The sequence below is a fragment of the Castor canadensis genome, chromosome 16 (genome assembly GCF_047511655.1).
Source record: "Castor canadensis chromosome 16, mCasCan1.hap1v2, whole genome shotgun sequence".
Lineage (NCBI taxonomy): Eukaryota > Metazoa > Chordata > Mammalia > Rodentia > Castoridae > Castor > Castor canadensis.
Genome location: NC_133401.1, coordinates 26015522 through 26030108, shown reverse-complemented (window position 1 = coordinate 26030108; position 14587 = coordinate 26015522). Strand labels below are relative to the sequence as shown.

Below are 14587 nucleotides of genomic sequence, written 5' to 3'. Positions count from 1 at the left end.
CTCTCTCTCCTGCTTACTGCCTCCTTGTATCTTGTGTCCTTCTCTGGCTGTACAAGGCCTCAAATAGTAGAATACCAAGAAACACAAGGACCAGGCCAGCCATGTCCATGTGGATGAGATTCTGTACAGTGTAAAACTGGGGCTGTGTGTCTGGGGATTGTGGACAAAGGGAATGTGGAGGTCAGGCAGGGCAACATCACCCCAGGATCCCTGTATATCCACTTGAGGACTCTGCTTCCTGAACAGGATTTGACTCTCTCTCTCTCTCTCTCTCTCTCTCTCTCTCTCTCTCTCTCTCTCTCTGTGTGTGTGTGTGTGTGTGTGTGTGTGTGTGTGTGTTCTGTAAATTCTCCTTAATCTCCCATCATGAAGTCTGACATTCTGCATGTTGGGCTGAGGACTGAGCTGCTCCTGAGAACCAAAGCAGAGAAGTAGGACCTGTGAAGTGTTTAAGGACCTGAGTCTTTCCCCTGGGCTTCACAATTTTGTGTCTTCTCCTCATAACATAACTTCACGTAGCTCTTGTATGGACCGTTTCCCTGATGTAGCAGGGTCCTCTTAGGTCTCCTTGTTGTATTCTTCTAGGATCATATATTATTTGTATTCAGTTCTCCTTTCTAAGTTACTGAGGGACTCATTTACCTGAGGACTCAGTTCAGGCCAAAATCACCAATGCAGGATGCACTCAAGTGGTAGAGTGTCTACTTTGCAAGTGCTGAAACCCTGAATACAAACCCTAGTCCCATCTAAAAGGAAGAATAAAACTGGAAACACATGGGACTGAAATATTAGTTAGGTGGATGACTATTCCTAACTACAGATTCAATATGCTATGGTTTGAATATTTGTGTCCTTTTTAAAATTTACATTGAAACTCAGTCCACAGAGGAACAGTAGAAACAGGTGGTGTTTGTGGGTAAGTAGATGACAAAAATTTCTGCTTTGTTCATGGTTCAGTTGCCAAGGGCACTGGCTAGACCCCTGTCTACCTCTCTGTTCCTCTCACCCTTGGCAGATACCAAGCTGCCTGTCAAGACCTCAGACTTCCTTCCTCCACAAGTAGGAGAAATGTCCAGGCTGTTTATCTGTCACCCTGTCTCACATGCAGGAAAGGAGATTCACTCCTAGAATGTCAGCAAGAAGTGAATCTCTGTCAGCAACTTGATTTTATCTATGTGACACCCATTTCTGGATACCAAGTTTAAAGAGCAGTAAAATAGTCTTTGAAACTGCATAGTTTTAATTCACTGAACTTGCAGAAATTTGTTATATTAGCACTAGAAAATGCATTATACATAAACATTGCATACCCAGCTCAAGGAACAGCAGTGGTATTTGGAGGTTAATGAAAGTGTGTGTGTGTGTGTGTGTGTGTGTGTGTGTGTGTGTGTGTGTGTGTGTGTGAACCTGGCTCTATCTTGCTACAAGGCTCTCACCATACTCACTGCACCACAGTTGCATCCTGGCAATCTGGAGCTCATTCCCTGGCTAATGGGATTTCTCTAAGAACTCTCCTGGCAGTTTCTTCTTCCTTTCTCATTCATCTCCTCTCTGTTAATATTGGAGCTAGAATCAACATTGCATTTTTTCCTGGCAGAGGGTCTGGTTTACTCTCCTATTCCCCACTTGGAGAAAGGTGGGAAGTCCTGACTGCAATAAACTAGGGCCCAAAGAATTTTCTGAGCCCATGATGGCCCTGAATTCTTTCTGATGTTATAGAGTTTGGGGATCATAGAGGGAAGATGATAAGGCCAAGACCACAGAAAAAGACAGTGGCTAAGCCAACACTCGAACTCAAGGATTCTGGTCCCCAGGTTTCCAAGCAGGGAGAGGAGGATGGTTTACTCATCAGGTTTGGAGTCTGGTTCTGTGGATGAAGAGCACCTACTTGAGGTGTTTACTAGAAAAGAGGACAGGAGAGGAAAGAGAGGTGGACAATGAGTCTGCCTGTCTTTTACACTATGGAAGCCTGAGATTGGTCACCACTAGATTCTCCCCATAATTCTGAGCCTTATAAGTCATAGGATACATTTCCCCAAAGTCTTCAGGGAGGTCCCTCCCTGAGACCTCATCTGTGAGGAGATGACGGAAGTTACTGGTGGAAAGATCTCTGTGGATAAGAGATCAGGAAGGGGACACTGGGAAATGCATAAAGGCCAGGAACTGATACCACCTCTTACCTCCCCATACTGAGCCCAGCCTCAACCCCTGGGTCTGTGCTGACCTCTTTCTCTATCTGCCTGGCTGAATAGTCACCCCAGTGTGGGCCTCCATGAAAGATGAGGAGGGTTTCAAGGAGTCCTGTCTGACATTCTGCACCTTGATGTCTTCTGTCTTACTCAGTCTCTGTTTTCCTCTCTCTGCATCTCTGTGCTTGTTTATTTCCATCATCAGCGGGTGTTCTTCAGATACAGCTTTAGGATTCAGTTTGTTTGAGGTACAAGACATAGGACAGATATGAGACTTGCTCACCTGTGACTGAAAGTTGCAGGGAGTCACTCGGAGATGACCAGGCATATGAAGTGCCATGGAAGGAGCCACAGCATCTGTAGGTCCTTGTGTGGGTGACAGGACCCAGATGGAAGTCACCTTGGAATGTACCATTGTGGCTCTGTGCTGCAGGGAGAGAGTGTTCCTGTGGTTCCCCCTTCCTGGACAGATGGTACATGCCAATGAAATTGTCAGAACTGCAGGACAAGGTCACATTCTCTCCTGACCTCACCACAGAGTCTGGCTGGGCTAAGAGAGAAGGTTTGTTTAATTGATCTGGAAGAAAAAGAGGCTGTTTAGTTAGGGAGGATATTCCTGATCACTGTGTCCTTCACTCCTGAACTAAGAACTCTTTCTTCCTTCTCCCAAGACTTACCTCCCCATGTCCATTTATTTGCTTATACTTTCTCTGTCTCTTTAGGACTCTGACTTCACCCCTGTACTCCAGGCTTGCTTTTCTTGATTTTTTTTACAGTCTGCTTCTATTAGCAATGTTTCAGTTTGATCTGTCTTTACCTTTTAATTGAAGTCTCATTTTTTCTCATGTCTCTGTCCTTATGCATCTGTGTATCAACCAATCTATGTTTTAAAAAATTGGATTCTTCAAAAGGGATTCGTAATATATTCAATAAATTAATAACAGAAAACTTCCCAAATCTCAAGAAAAATCTTGCCTATTCAGGTACAGGAAGCCTCCAGGACACCAAACAGACTTGACCAAAATAGAACATCACCCATGGCATATTACCATTAAAACAACAAGCACAGAGAATTGAGAGAGAATACTGAAGGCTGCAAGAGAGAAAAAACAGATAACATATGAAGGTAAACCCATCAAAATCACAGCAGATTTCTCAACAGAAACCTTAAAAGCAAGGAGGTCATGAAGTGAGTTATTTCAGGCACTGAATGAAAATTATTTCAAACCTAGGATACTCGAACTGGGGAATTATCATTCAAAGTAGATGGAGCAACAAAATCTTCCATGATAAGCAGAAACTAAAACAATATATGACCACCAAGCCACCACTACAAAAGATTCTGCAAGGAATTCTGCACACAGAAAATGAAAGCAAACAAAATCGTGAGAGGACAGGCAACACCAAATCATAGAAGAAAAGACAAGGAATCAGAGAGTAGTATTGATGCAACTGCACACAATCAAATCCTTAAACAACAAAAACAACTAAATGACAGGAATCACCACATACATACCAATACTAACACTGAATGTTAACAGACTCAACTTCCCCATCAAAAGACACTGTCTGGAAAACTGAATTAAAAAGGAAGATCCAACAATATCTTATTTACAGGAGACCCCATCTCATTGACAGAAACAAACACTGGCTTAGGGTGAAAGGACAGATTTATCAAGCCAATGGCCCCCTAGGAGTAGAAATACTTATATCAGACAAAGTAGACATCAAACTTACACTGGTAAATGAGATAAAGAAGAACATTTCATACTAATAAAAGAATAAATATACCAAAAGGAAATAACAATTATCAACCTATATGCACCCAATGTCAGTGCATCCAATTTCATCAAACATACTGTAAAGGACATAGAGCACATATAGACTCCAACACTGTGGTAGTGGGAGACTTTAATACTCCTGAACACTATTAGATAAGTCATCCAAACAAAAAAACAACAAATTGTAGAAGTAAATCATGCATAGATCAAATGGACCTAAAAGATGTCTACAGAATATTTCATCCAAACAACAGCACAATATACATTCTTCTCAGCAACCCATGGAACTTTCTCCAAAATTGATCTTAGGGCACAAAGCAAGCCTCAGAAAATATAAGAAAATAGAAAAATCCACTGCATTTTATCTGATCACCATGCATTAAAACTAGACTCAACAACAAAAACAATAGTAGAAAATATGCAAACAATTGGAAGCTGAACAACATATTGATTAATGATCAGTGGGTCATACATGAAATAACAGGGGAGATTAAAATGTTCCTGGAAGTTAATTAAAATGAAAACATACTTACCAGAACCTATGGGACACAGCAAAAATAGTCATAAAAGGAAAATTTACAGCCATGAGTGCATATATTAAAAGGACGGAAAGATCTCAAATAAATGACCAAATGTTATATCTCAAACTCCTAGAAAAACAAGAGCAAACAAAACTCAAATCAAACAGAGGAGGAGAAATAATAAAAATAAGGGCCAAAATTAATGAAATAGAGACCAAAAAAACCATACAAACTATCAGCGAAACAAAAAGCTGCTTCCTTGAAAAAATAAACAAGCTTGACAAACCCCTGGCTAACCTGACTAAAATGAGGAGGGAAAAGACCCAAATCAGTAAAATCAGAAATGCAAAAGGGGAGATAACAACAAAAACCAAGGGAATTCAGGGAATCATTAGTGACTACTTTGAGAACCTATATTCCAATAAATTGGAAAATCTTGAAGAAATGGACAAATTTCTAGATACTTATGACCACCCAAAACTGAACCAAGAGGATAATAACCACCTGAACAGATTTATAACACGAAATGAAATTGAAGTCGCAATGAAGTGTCTCCCAAAAAAGAAAAGTACAGGACCTGACAGATTCTCTGCTGAATTCTATCAGGCCTTTAAAGAAGAAGTAATGCCAATTCTCCTTAAACTTTTCCATGAGATAGAAAGGGAAGGAATACTGCCTAATTCATTCTATGAATCCAGTATTACACTCATCCCCAAACCAGAAAAAGACACATCCAAAACAAACTATAGGCCAATGTTTTAATAAACATTGATGCAAAAATCATCAGTAAAATAATGCCAAACCAAATCCAACAACATATCAGAAAGATCATTCACCATGACCAAGTCAGCTTCATCCCAGGGATGCAGTAATGGTTCAACATATGCAAATCAATAAATGTAATACAGCACATAAATACAAGAAAAGACAAAAACCAATTGTTCATCTCAATAGATGCAGAAAAAAACCTTTGATAAGATTCCATACCACTTCATGATAAAAGCTTTAAGAAACCTAGAAATAGAAGGAGTGTACCTCAACATTATAAAGGCTATATATGACAAACCTATAGCCAACACCATACTTAATAGGGAAATACTGAAACTGTTTCCCCTAAAATCAGGAATGAGACAAGGGTGCCCACTCTCCCCACCACTACTCAACATTGTCCTGTAATTCTTAGCCAGAGCAAGAAGGCATGAAGAAGTAATAAAAATAATACAAATAGTTAAAGAAACTGTCAAAGTATCCCTATTTGCAGATGACATGATCCTACATCTCAAAGACCCAAAAAACCTCCTATACACACTAAACAATTTCAGCAATGTAGCAAGGATACAAAATCAACTTACAAAAACCAGCAGCTTTTGTATACAACAAATTGAGTCAGAATATTGGAAAACAATTCCATTTCAATAGCCTCAAAATATCAAATACCTAGGAGTAAACTTATTAAAGGATGTGAATGACCTCTACAAGGAGATCTACAAACCTCTGAAGAAAGAGATTGAGGAAGACTACAGAAGGTGGAAAGATCTTCTGAACTCATGGATTGGTAGAAACAACACATTAAAAATGGCTATACTACCAAGAGCAAGCTACATGTTCAATGCAATCCCCATCAAAATCTCAGTAATGTTCATCACAGAGATTGAAAAATCTACCCTAAACTTCATTTGAAAACACAAAAAACCGCAAATAGGCATGGCAATACTCAGCAAAAATAGCAATGCTGGAGGTATTACAATACCTGACTTCAAACTATATTACAAAGCAATAGCAATAAAAAAAGCATGGTAGTGGCACAAAAACAGATATGAAGACCAGTGAAACAGAATAGAGGACCGGATATGAATCCACACAATTATGCATACCTTATTTTTGACAAAGGCACCAAAAACATACGATGGAGTACAGACATCCTCTTTAACAAATGTTGCTGGGAAAAGTGGTTAACTGTTGGCAGAAAACTGAAGCTAGATCCATGTCTGTCACCCTGTACTAGTATCAACTCAAAGTGGATTAAGGACCTTAATATCAGATCTGAAACTCTGAAGTTAGTACAGGAAATACCATGGAAGTAATAGGTGTAGGCAAAGACTTCCTCAGAAATCAAGCAGCCCTGCAACTAAGAGAAAGGATGTACAAATGGGACTACATGAAATTACAAGGCTTCTGCCCAAAAAAAGTAATGGTCTCTAAATTTAAGAGACATCCACAGAGTAGGAGAAAATATTCGCTGGCTATACATCAGACAAAGGACTGATAACCAGAATATGCAGGGAGCTCAAAAAACTAAACTTCCCCCAAATCAATGAATCAATAAAGAAATGGGCAACTGAAGTAAACAAAACTTTTTCAAAGGAAGAAATCCAAATTGCCAAAAAACACATGAAAAAATGCAAACCATCTCCGGCCATAAAGGAAATACACATCAAAACTACACTAAGTTTCCACCTCATTCCTGTTAGAATGGCTATCATTAAGAACATCACCACCAACAAATGTTGACGAGGATGAGGAACCCTCATACACTGCTGTTGGGAATGTAAGCTAGTAAACCACTGTGGAAAACAATATGGAGGCTTCTTAAAAAACTAATCATAAATCTGCCATATGATCCTGTAATCCCATTCCTATGTATATACACAAAGGAATGCAATTCAGGTTATTCCAAAGGCACCTGCACATCCTTGTTTATTGCAGCACTATTTACAATAGACAAGCTATGGAAATAGCCAAGATACCCCACTACTGACAAATAGATTAAGAAAATGTATTTATGCACAACGGAATTTTACTCAGGCCACAAAGAAGAATGAAATTTTGTCATTTGGAAGTAAATGGATGGAACTGGAGAATATCATCTTAAGCAAAGTTAGCCAGGCTCAGAAGGCCAAAAGTAATATGTTCTCCCTCACATGCGGATTATAGACCTAAAAATTTGTAGTAATATTATTGAACATGGGTCACACGCTAAGGAGAGAACACGTAAATGAGGAATAGGGAAAGGTAGGAAACCCAAAACTTGAAAGTATTTTATGTGCCCACTATATAGGAGCTAATATAGCAACCTTAAAATGACAGAGGTCACAATGGGAAGGTGACCAGGAAGTAGTGAAGAGGTCTGGTAGAGATGAACCAATTAGGGTTGTAATACACATATACATGGAAGCAACACTAGGAATCTCTCTGTATAGGTATCTTTATATCAAACTAGAAAAATAATATGTATTTCTTATTATCTCTTATGTTTTGTCTTCAACAAAATTGGAGAACAGTTTCTGCCTGGAAGTGAGGGGGTGAGGAGGGAGGGGGAAGGGATGGGAGCAGGGGGGAGAGATGGGCTAAACAATGTATACACATATGAATAAATGAATAAACAATAAAAATTGGATGCTTCATCTTCCTTACACAAGGTCTCATCACTTTGCATGGTTCCAACTTTAACATATATGCTGCTTAAGTAAGGACTATCTACCCATGTGTCTGTCTATCTATCACATCTCTCTCTCTCTCTCTCTCTCTCTTTCTCTCTCTGTCTCTCCTTACCTACCTACCTATCATCTACCACAACAGATGCTTCTCTGTCTCTCTAGCTCTCTTTTAGAATCTCTATCACCACGTCTTTGCCTTTTATCTTTGTGTCTTCCATTCAGGCTCTGGATTTTAGGACTGTTCTCTGCCACTACAAGTCAGTCTCCCGAATTCCCTACCCCCTGTACTCCCTTTCTTTCTCCAAGTCTTTCCTTAAGCTCCCAATCCCTTGTTCATTGTGTGTGTGTGTGTGTGTGTGTGTGAGTGTGTGCATGTACATATATATGTGCGTGTTTCTATGTCTTTGCTTTTCATCTTGTCTGCTTCTATTTCTCCTCAGTCATCCTATAACATCTGGGGTTATTGGAACATGGGCCTCAGAAAAGAGTTAGAAGACACAGGGAATACATAACACACAGGCACTGGTATCTGTTCCTTCACTCAAAACCATGCTATTTGAGGCAAATTATGGCTCAACCATATGGAAGGAAGAAGTGTTAAAGCAGACCCACATCTATGGGTTACGTCTGGGCTAAGGCCTCAGGATGAATGGGGAATCAGCCTAAGAGCTCAGTTCAGCCCTGAAACTCAGGTTAGAACTGTGACATGTTTGGTTCTCCTGGTAGAGAAGAGAGGATGAAGGTTAAATGAAAACCCAACTCCTGAACTCTGCTAGAGCTCTGAACAACATCAGAGTAGAGGACCCCTCTCTCTGGTCCATGGTTATCTGTCACTATATTCCATTTATGAATCCTCTGCATTGTTCTGGTAGCTGTGATTTACATCATGACTTTGTTCATTGTCTCTGCTGGTAACATTTTCATGAAGTCTGTCTCTGTCTACAAAAACTCCACATTCATCTTCCTCAAGATCCCTGGGGCTTTGAAGTCCTAGAACATCTGATATTTATCTCAAAGAGGATGAGGAGTTGGTCTGGATAGCCACTTGTCATCACAATGTCCAGATGGTCACTGGGTTTTGACCACACATAAGGTTGGTGATTGAGAGAACCTTAGCAACTGTAGGTCCCTGCATGGGCAGGGATCAGTGGACTTATGGAGACATTGGCCTGGGAATCCCCGTAACAAGACTCTCCAGTGTTATAAGGTAAAACAAGGCACGACCACTCAAGAAAGACTTTAAGGGAGAGTCTTTATTAGCCAGCTGGCGACTGCTCTGACCAATGGGTCGTCAGGACTGAGAGCAGCACCATTCCAACTTTTAGCAGGCAAAAATTATATCCTTCCTGGCAATCTTTGTAAAGCAAGCTAGCCTAGATATAGAAGTGAAACAATGGCTGTTAGCTAAGGTACAGAAGTGAAACAATGCCTGTTAGCTAAGGTACAGAAGTGAGACAATGGTTACTATCTATGAGCATGAGTACACACAATTAACCAAATCCATACAATCATTTGACCGTATCCTACTTTGGTTCCTTCTGTTCTTTTAATTTTATGGGAACCATAACCCCTCATGAAACTCCTTCAGCTTGAAAGCTAAAACAGAACCTGATTAATCACTCTCCTCTGGCTAAGTTATTAACCATTTCACCAGAAAGATTCAAGGGGTCCTTGGTTACTGCCTATCTGTGCAGAACAAGAAAGAAGGTCCCAAACATGATCTCAGAGTGACATTGCAGGGTTACCTTCCCTCCTTCTTTCACCAGGGGACTTGATTGGGCCAAGAGTGAGGGTTTTCTGTAGGCTCCTAAGGACAAAGAAGTTGTGAGTTTAGGAAACACCCTTCCAGAACCCATTCTTGGGACCTGGAAGGACAGATTTTCCTTTACCCAGTCTGTCTTCTTTCTGCTCTGTGTCCTCGTGTCTTGTTCTCTCTGTCCTCATCCCCACCATCTGTCTCTGTTTCTCTGTCTGTAGTAGCACCAGACACCATTCCCACTGGGCTCATTCTGGGCACATGTCTCTTGTATCCATCTCCCATAGATCTCTTTCCTGCCTTCCATAGTTGGGGGAGACAGAAACCATGGAAGACTGCATTTCCATCCTCTCTTGTCAGCTTATTTCATGTTCTTTTGGATAAACTGAAAGCTCTGCTTTAGAGCTAGTTCTTCCAATGTCCACCTCACTTGTTCCTGGAGGAGGTCCACTGACATGTCTGGGCATTCTGCCTGGCTCCTCATACTCAGGACAGCCCTGACTCTGGATCCAGAAGTACTGGCCCTTCCATGCCTGGTGTCACCTCGGTACCCTCCCATTAATGATCTCTTCCCCTATTGGACTTCTTAATCTGTCCTTTACCTGGGTGCCTGTATAGTCTGCAATTGCTGCTGTGACAAACTGGCATTACATGCTGCTTAAAAAGAACACAGATGTACTTTCCTTCAGTTGTGGAGGTCTGCAGAAGGTCCCACTGATACAAACCAGGTGTCTATAGTGCTGTGCTCCATCTGGAGGCTTTAGGGGAAAATACATTTCTCCTACATTTCCAGCTTTTGGAAGCCTCTAGCATTCCTTGACTCACAGCCCCTTTCCTCCATCCTCAGAGCTGGCTGATGGTCCAGCCTCTCTCATGCTTCAATGCTCTGACCCTCAACTTCCTGCTTCTTCTTATCTGTGTGGAGCCTGTGGATACTTGGAGCTCAGCTGGATGATTTAGGGTTGTCTCTCCATCTCAAAGTCAACTGATTAACAACTTTCTTCAACTTCTACCTTGATTTTTTCCATGCCATGTAACGTAAACACTCACAGGCTTCAAAGATTAGAATGAGGTTTTCTTTGGGGGACCATTGTTCTGCCCACTGCAATATTCAATTCTCTGTATTGAGTATTCATTAATCTAAAACACATTCCTGTTTTTCTGATTGGACCATGACTGAAATCCTTCCAGAAAACTCTGGGATTAGAATATTTAGAGGAGTGAATTTCCACTCTGAACATGAGCTCTGACCTGAAACTATGATCACCAGAGGGTCACTGGGTGCTGGAATTCCATTAGGGAAGTGAAGATTAGAGCTGAGACATCTGTAGGTCCCTGCATGTGCTGGAGTCATGGGCTGGAAAGGAAGCTATTCTGGAATATTTTGTCCTGGAGCTCAGGGATACAAGCCCCATCTTCATTTTTCAGCCTGAATATATCAAATCCAAGACAAGAGTCACATGCTCTCCATGAGGAATGACAGGGCTTGGCCAGGCAGTCAAGGTGGGTTTGTCATGACCTACTTTGAAGAAGGAGGCATGGACAGAGCAATATGAGGTTCCCCCTCAATCATTATGCTTACAGCCTCCTTATTCTTTCTATGCTTATTTTATAAAGAGTTCTTATTAGTGTATATTAATTGTACAAAGGTGTTTCATTGTGCATTTACAACATGTATATCATGTGCTTTGATCAAATTCATCCCATCTATATTACTCTTTCTTAACATTGCTCTCCTCCTTCCTTTTCCCTTTAATTTTAACAGTTTTGGAGGGTTTCACTATGCTATTTTCATACATATATGATGGGGGGTGCCCAGAGCTATCAGAAGTCTCCCTACCACCCCATAAACAATGTCATTTCTTCCTACAACAAAATATGTTGGCTGGGAATCTTAAACATGTAATGAATAATGACTCTTTCTAGACTTGGTCATGCAAAATTACTTGCAAAAATAAATCAAATGGAGTAGAGGGCAATATTGGTGTGAGAGAAATTATGTCTGCTGGTGAGTGATGTGAGCAAGAAGGTGCAATAGGACTTCTCTGTCTTCACCTCCTTCAGAATTCCAACTAAACACAGGCAAGAATACCATTGTGAATATCCTAGAAGTTGGAGGTAAGGCTGGGACAGCGTTAGACCACAGAATTGAGAAACACCACAACAGAACAGGAAGTAGAGGAAGTCTCTTGGACACTGCCCCTCCTTCTTGTCCTGTGCAGGGCTTCATGATAGAAATCCCTGTGCCCATGGTTTACACATTGGAAAGAGTGTGTTAGAGGCATACATTTGGCTTCCCTACAATTTTGGGTCCTGTTTAAGTGTCTTGCATGGGAAACACTGGGGGTACCTGCAGGGCTGGATGACCTAGGGCCATTTGGAGCTCAGTGTGGGGCTCACAACGGCCAGTGTATAAATCTTGGAATTCAGTTTACACTAAGCCAATGAAGGTGCCTCACAAGAGAAAAGAGACAACTACACAAAACTGTAGGAAACACCATACAGATTCCAACCAAGGGTGACTCTCAGCCAGGGAGGACATCTTGCCAACCCTTTCCAGTCAGAGATAATCATAAAGCCTTGCCAAAAACCATACGTGGTTGCAGAGTGCAGCTAATGATCTCTCTGGACCTCAGAGCACAGCCAGTGATGACACTTGTCATAAGAGAACAGGGAAGAACCCAGGCCAGCTGGAGAACTGGACACCACAGTCTACCTGTCTAGGGTTTCAGACATCTGGACCATCCAGAATCTCAGGGTAACCTAAATGGTAAAGGTCAATAACTACCAAAAAATTACTGAAAAGGCCATAAGAAAGGGGCTGCCTCCTCAAATGTTCAGGTATCATTATAAGGACACAAGGACTATGAATAATTAGGGAAATATGAGGCAAGAAAAGAAAATATTAAGCTCTAGTAGGAGAGCCCCAAAAAAAGCAGATCTATGGAATGACCAAGAAACAACTCAGAGTATTTCTCTTAAAGAAGGTCATGAAACTATAAGAGAGTACAGATAGAAAGTTCATTGCCATTTGCAAATAAATTATTGAAGAACACAAGTAGATTGACAATGAAATAGGGACAAAGGTAAAGAATATAATCTAAATTTAAAAAGTAGAAAACTTCAGCAGTAGACTTTGTCTGATGGAAGAATCAATGAGTTGAGACCTGATATTTGAAATGATCCAATCAAATGCACAGCCACAGCAAAAAAACAACCAAACAAATAAAAAGGGAATGAAGAAAAATTACATAACTTATGAGATAGCATCAAACAAGAAAAATTTCTGTCATTGAAACTGAAGTGAAAGTAGAGAAAACAAAGGAGAAGAAACCCTATTTAGAGAAATAATCAGGGAAACATTTCCAGACCTCAAGATAGATACAAGCATCTAGAAACAAGAAGGTCAAAGGACATAGATGAAAATAAGTCCAAACAACATGGCCCCAGTTAATATTATTAATCAACCATCAAAATCAAAGTTAAAGAGGGGATCCTGGAATCCAAGAAAAGCTAAACACACATAAAGGAATTTCAGTATGGCTAGTCACAGACTTCTGGGCAAAAACCTTAAATGCCAAGACAAATAGGAATGATGTATTTGAAGGACTGAATGGAAAGTGCCTACCAGGAATAATGACCCCAGCAAAGCTGTCCTTCAGAAATAAAGGAGCAATAAAGACTTTCTCAGAAAAACATGCTGAGGGATATCATCACCACCAGACGTGATTCACAGGAAAGGCTAAAGAGAGTTCTTCAAGCTCAAAGGAAAGGATATCAATAAAACATGAGCACATCTAAGAGCATAAAACCCCTGGGAAAAGTATAGAAACTCAGTAGAGTGAAAATTAGAAACCACTAAGAGTGTAATGGTGGAGCCAATTTATATGTGCAGCATGAAATTTAAAACAGAAAAATAATAACTTCAATCATTTGTTATGTGCAATCTACAAAGACATAATTGTGAAATAAAGACCTAAAAATATATGGGGAATAGGTGAGAAGTGAATAAAACTGTAAGTTTGGTTTTTGTTTGTTTGTTTAAGAATGAATGTTAAAAACTGTCTTATCCATCTGCAGAGTGCCTGGATGGGTCTGGGACAGAGTTGGGGCCCAGGTTTCCAGGACCCCACTTTCTAGTTCACAAGAGATTCATCTACAAGGCTTTCCATTGTCAACCCACCTGACCCAGTGCTGTCTGCCTTCCTGTACAGGAGTATCTTTCCATTTGGGGTGGATGGTGACCTAAGGTTCGGGGACAGGCTCACCCACTTGTGCCCAGATCTTCTGGACCAGGAAGAACCCTGGAAAGAAAGAGTCATGATGGATGATGCATGTACTTACAGAATCTAAAGACTGTATTCCTTTTGCCCTCCACTACCCTGTGAACTCCAGCAGCTGCACCCTGCTCAGTAAAGGTCAGCTCTGCCCCCAGTGTCCACCCACACTGTGGAAGCAGTGGTGTTTTCTGAGCCAGGGCCAGCCTCCCGGGATGACATTTCCACTCCAATGCTCCCTATCCTTCATTCCCAGCAGGACTCACCAGGACACAGCACAGTGATGAGTGTGGGCAACATGGTGCTGACCCTCCTGATAGGGGGTGGCAGGCCAGCAGAAGTGCACGGGATGTTGTGAGGGGCCCAGCTCCTCTGGTGCACCATTGACCACATCATGGAAAGGTGTCAGACATAAGCTATTGTTTCCTTGCATGTGGCTGAACAATTTCCTTGCAAGATGGCTTCCCTGAAATTGTTCAGATTCAGCTGTCCTTTCTCAGCATGTACCATGGCTGGAGCTGGAGCTGGAGCACATCATAGAATGATGAAATTGTGTAATTGAATCAAAAGCTTTTCATATATTTTTATTTAGATTGTTTACATATTGTTTTTATTTGTACATATTA

At 40.9% G+C, this 14587-nt stretch overlaps 1 protein-coding gene across 1 annotated transcript; it reads right to left on the bottom strand.

The window, feature by feature from the left end:
• Positions 1-1959: 1959 nt before the first annotated feature.
• Positions 1960-14345, bottom strand: LOC109703372 (killer cell immunoglobulin-like receptor 2DL4). Its single transcript, XM_074057370.1, is given in 6 exon segments — positions 1960-2072; positions 2473-2766; positions 10936-11037; positions 11040-11135; positions 11138-11203; positions 14228-14345. Coding segments are annotated over 6 exon segments (789 nt in total).
• Positions 14346-14587: the final 242 nt, after the last annotated feature.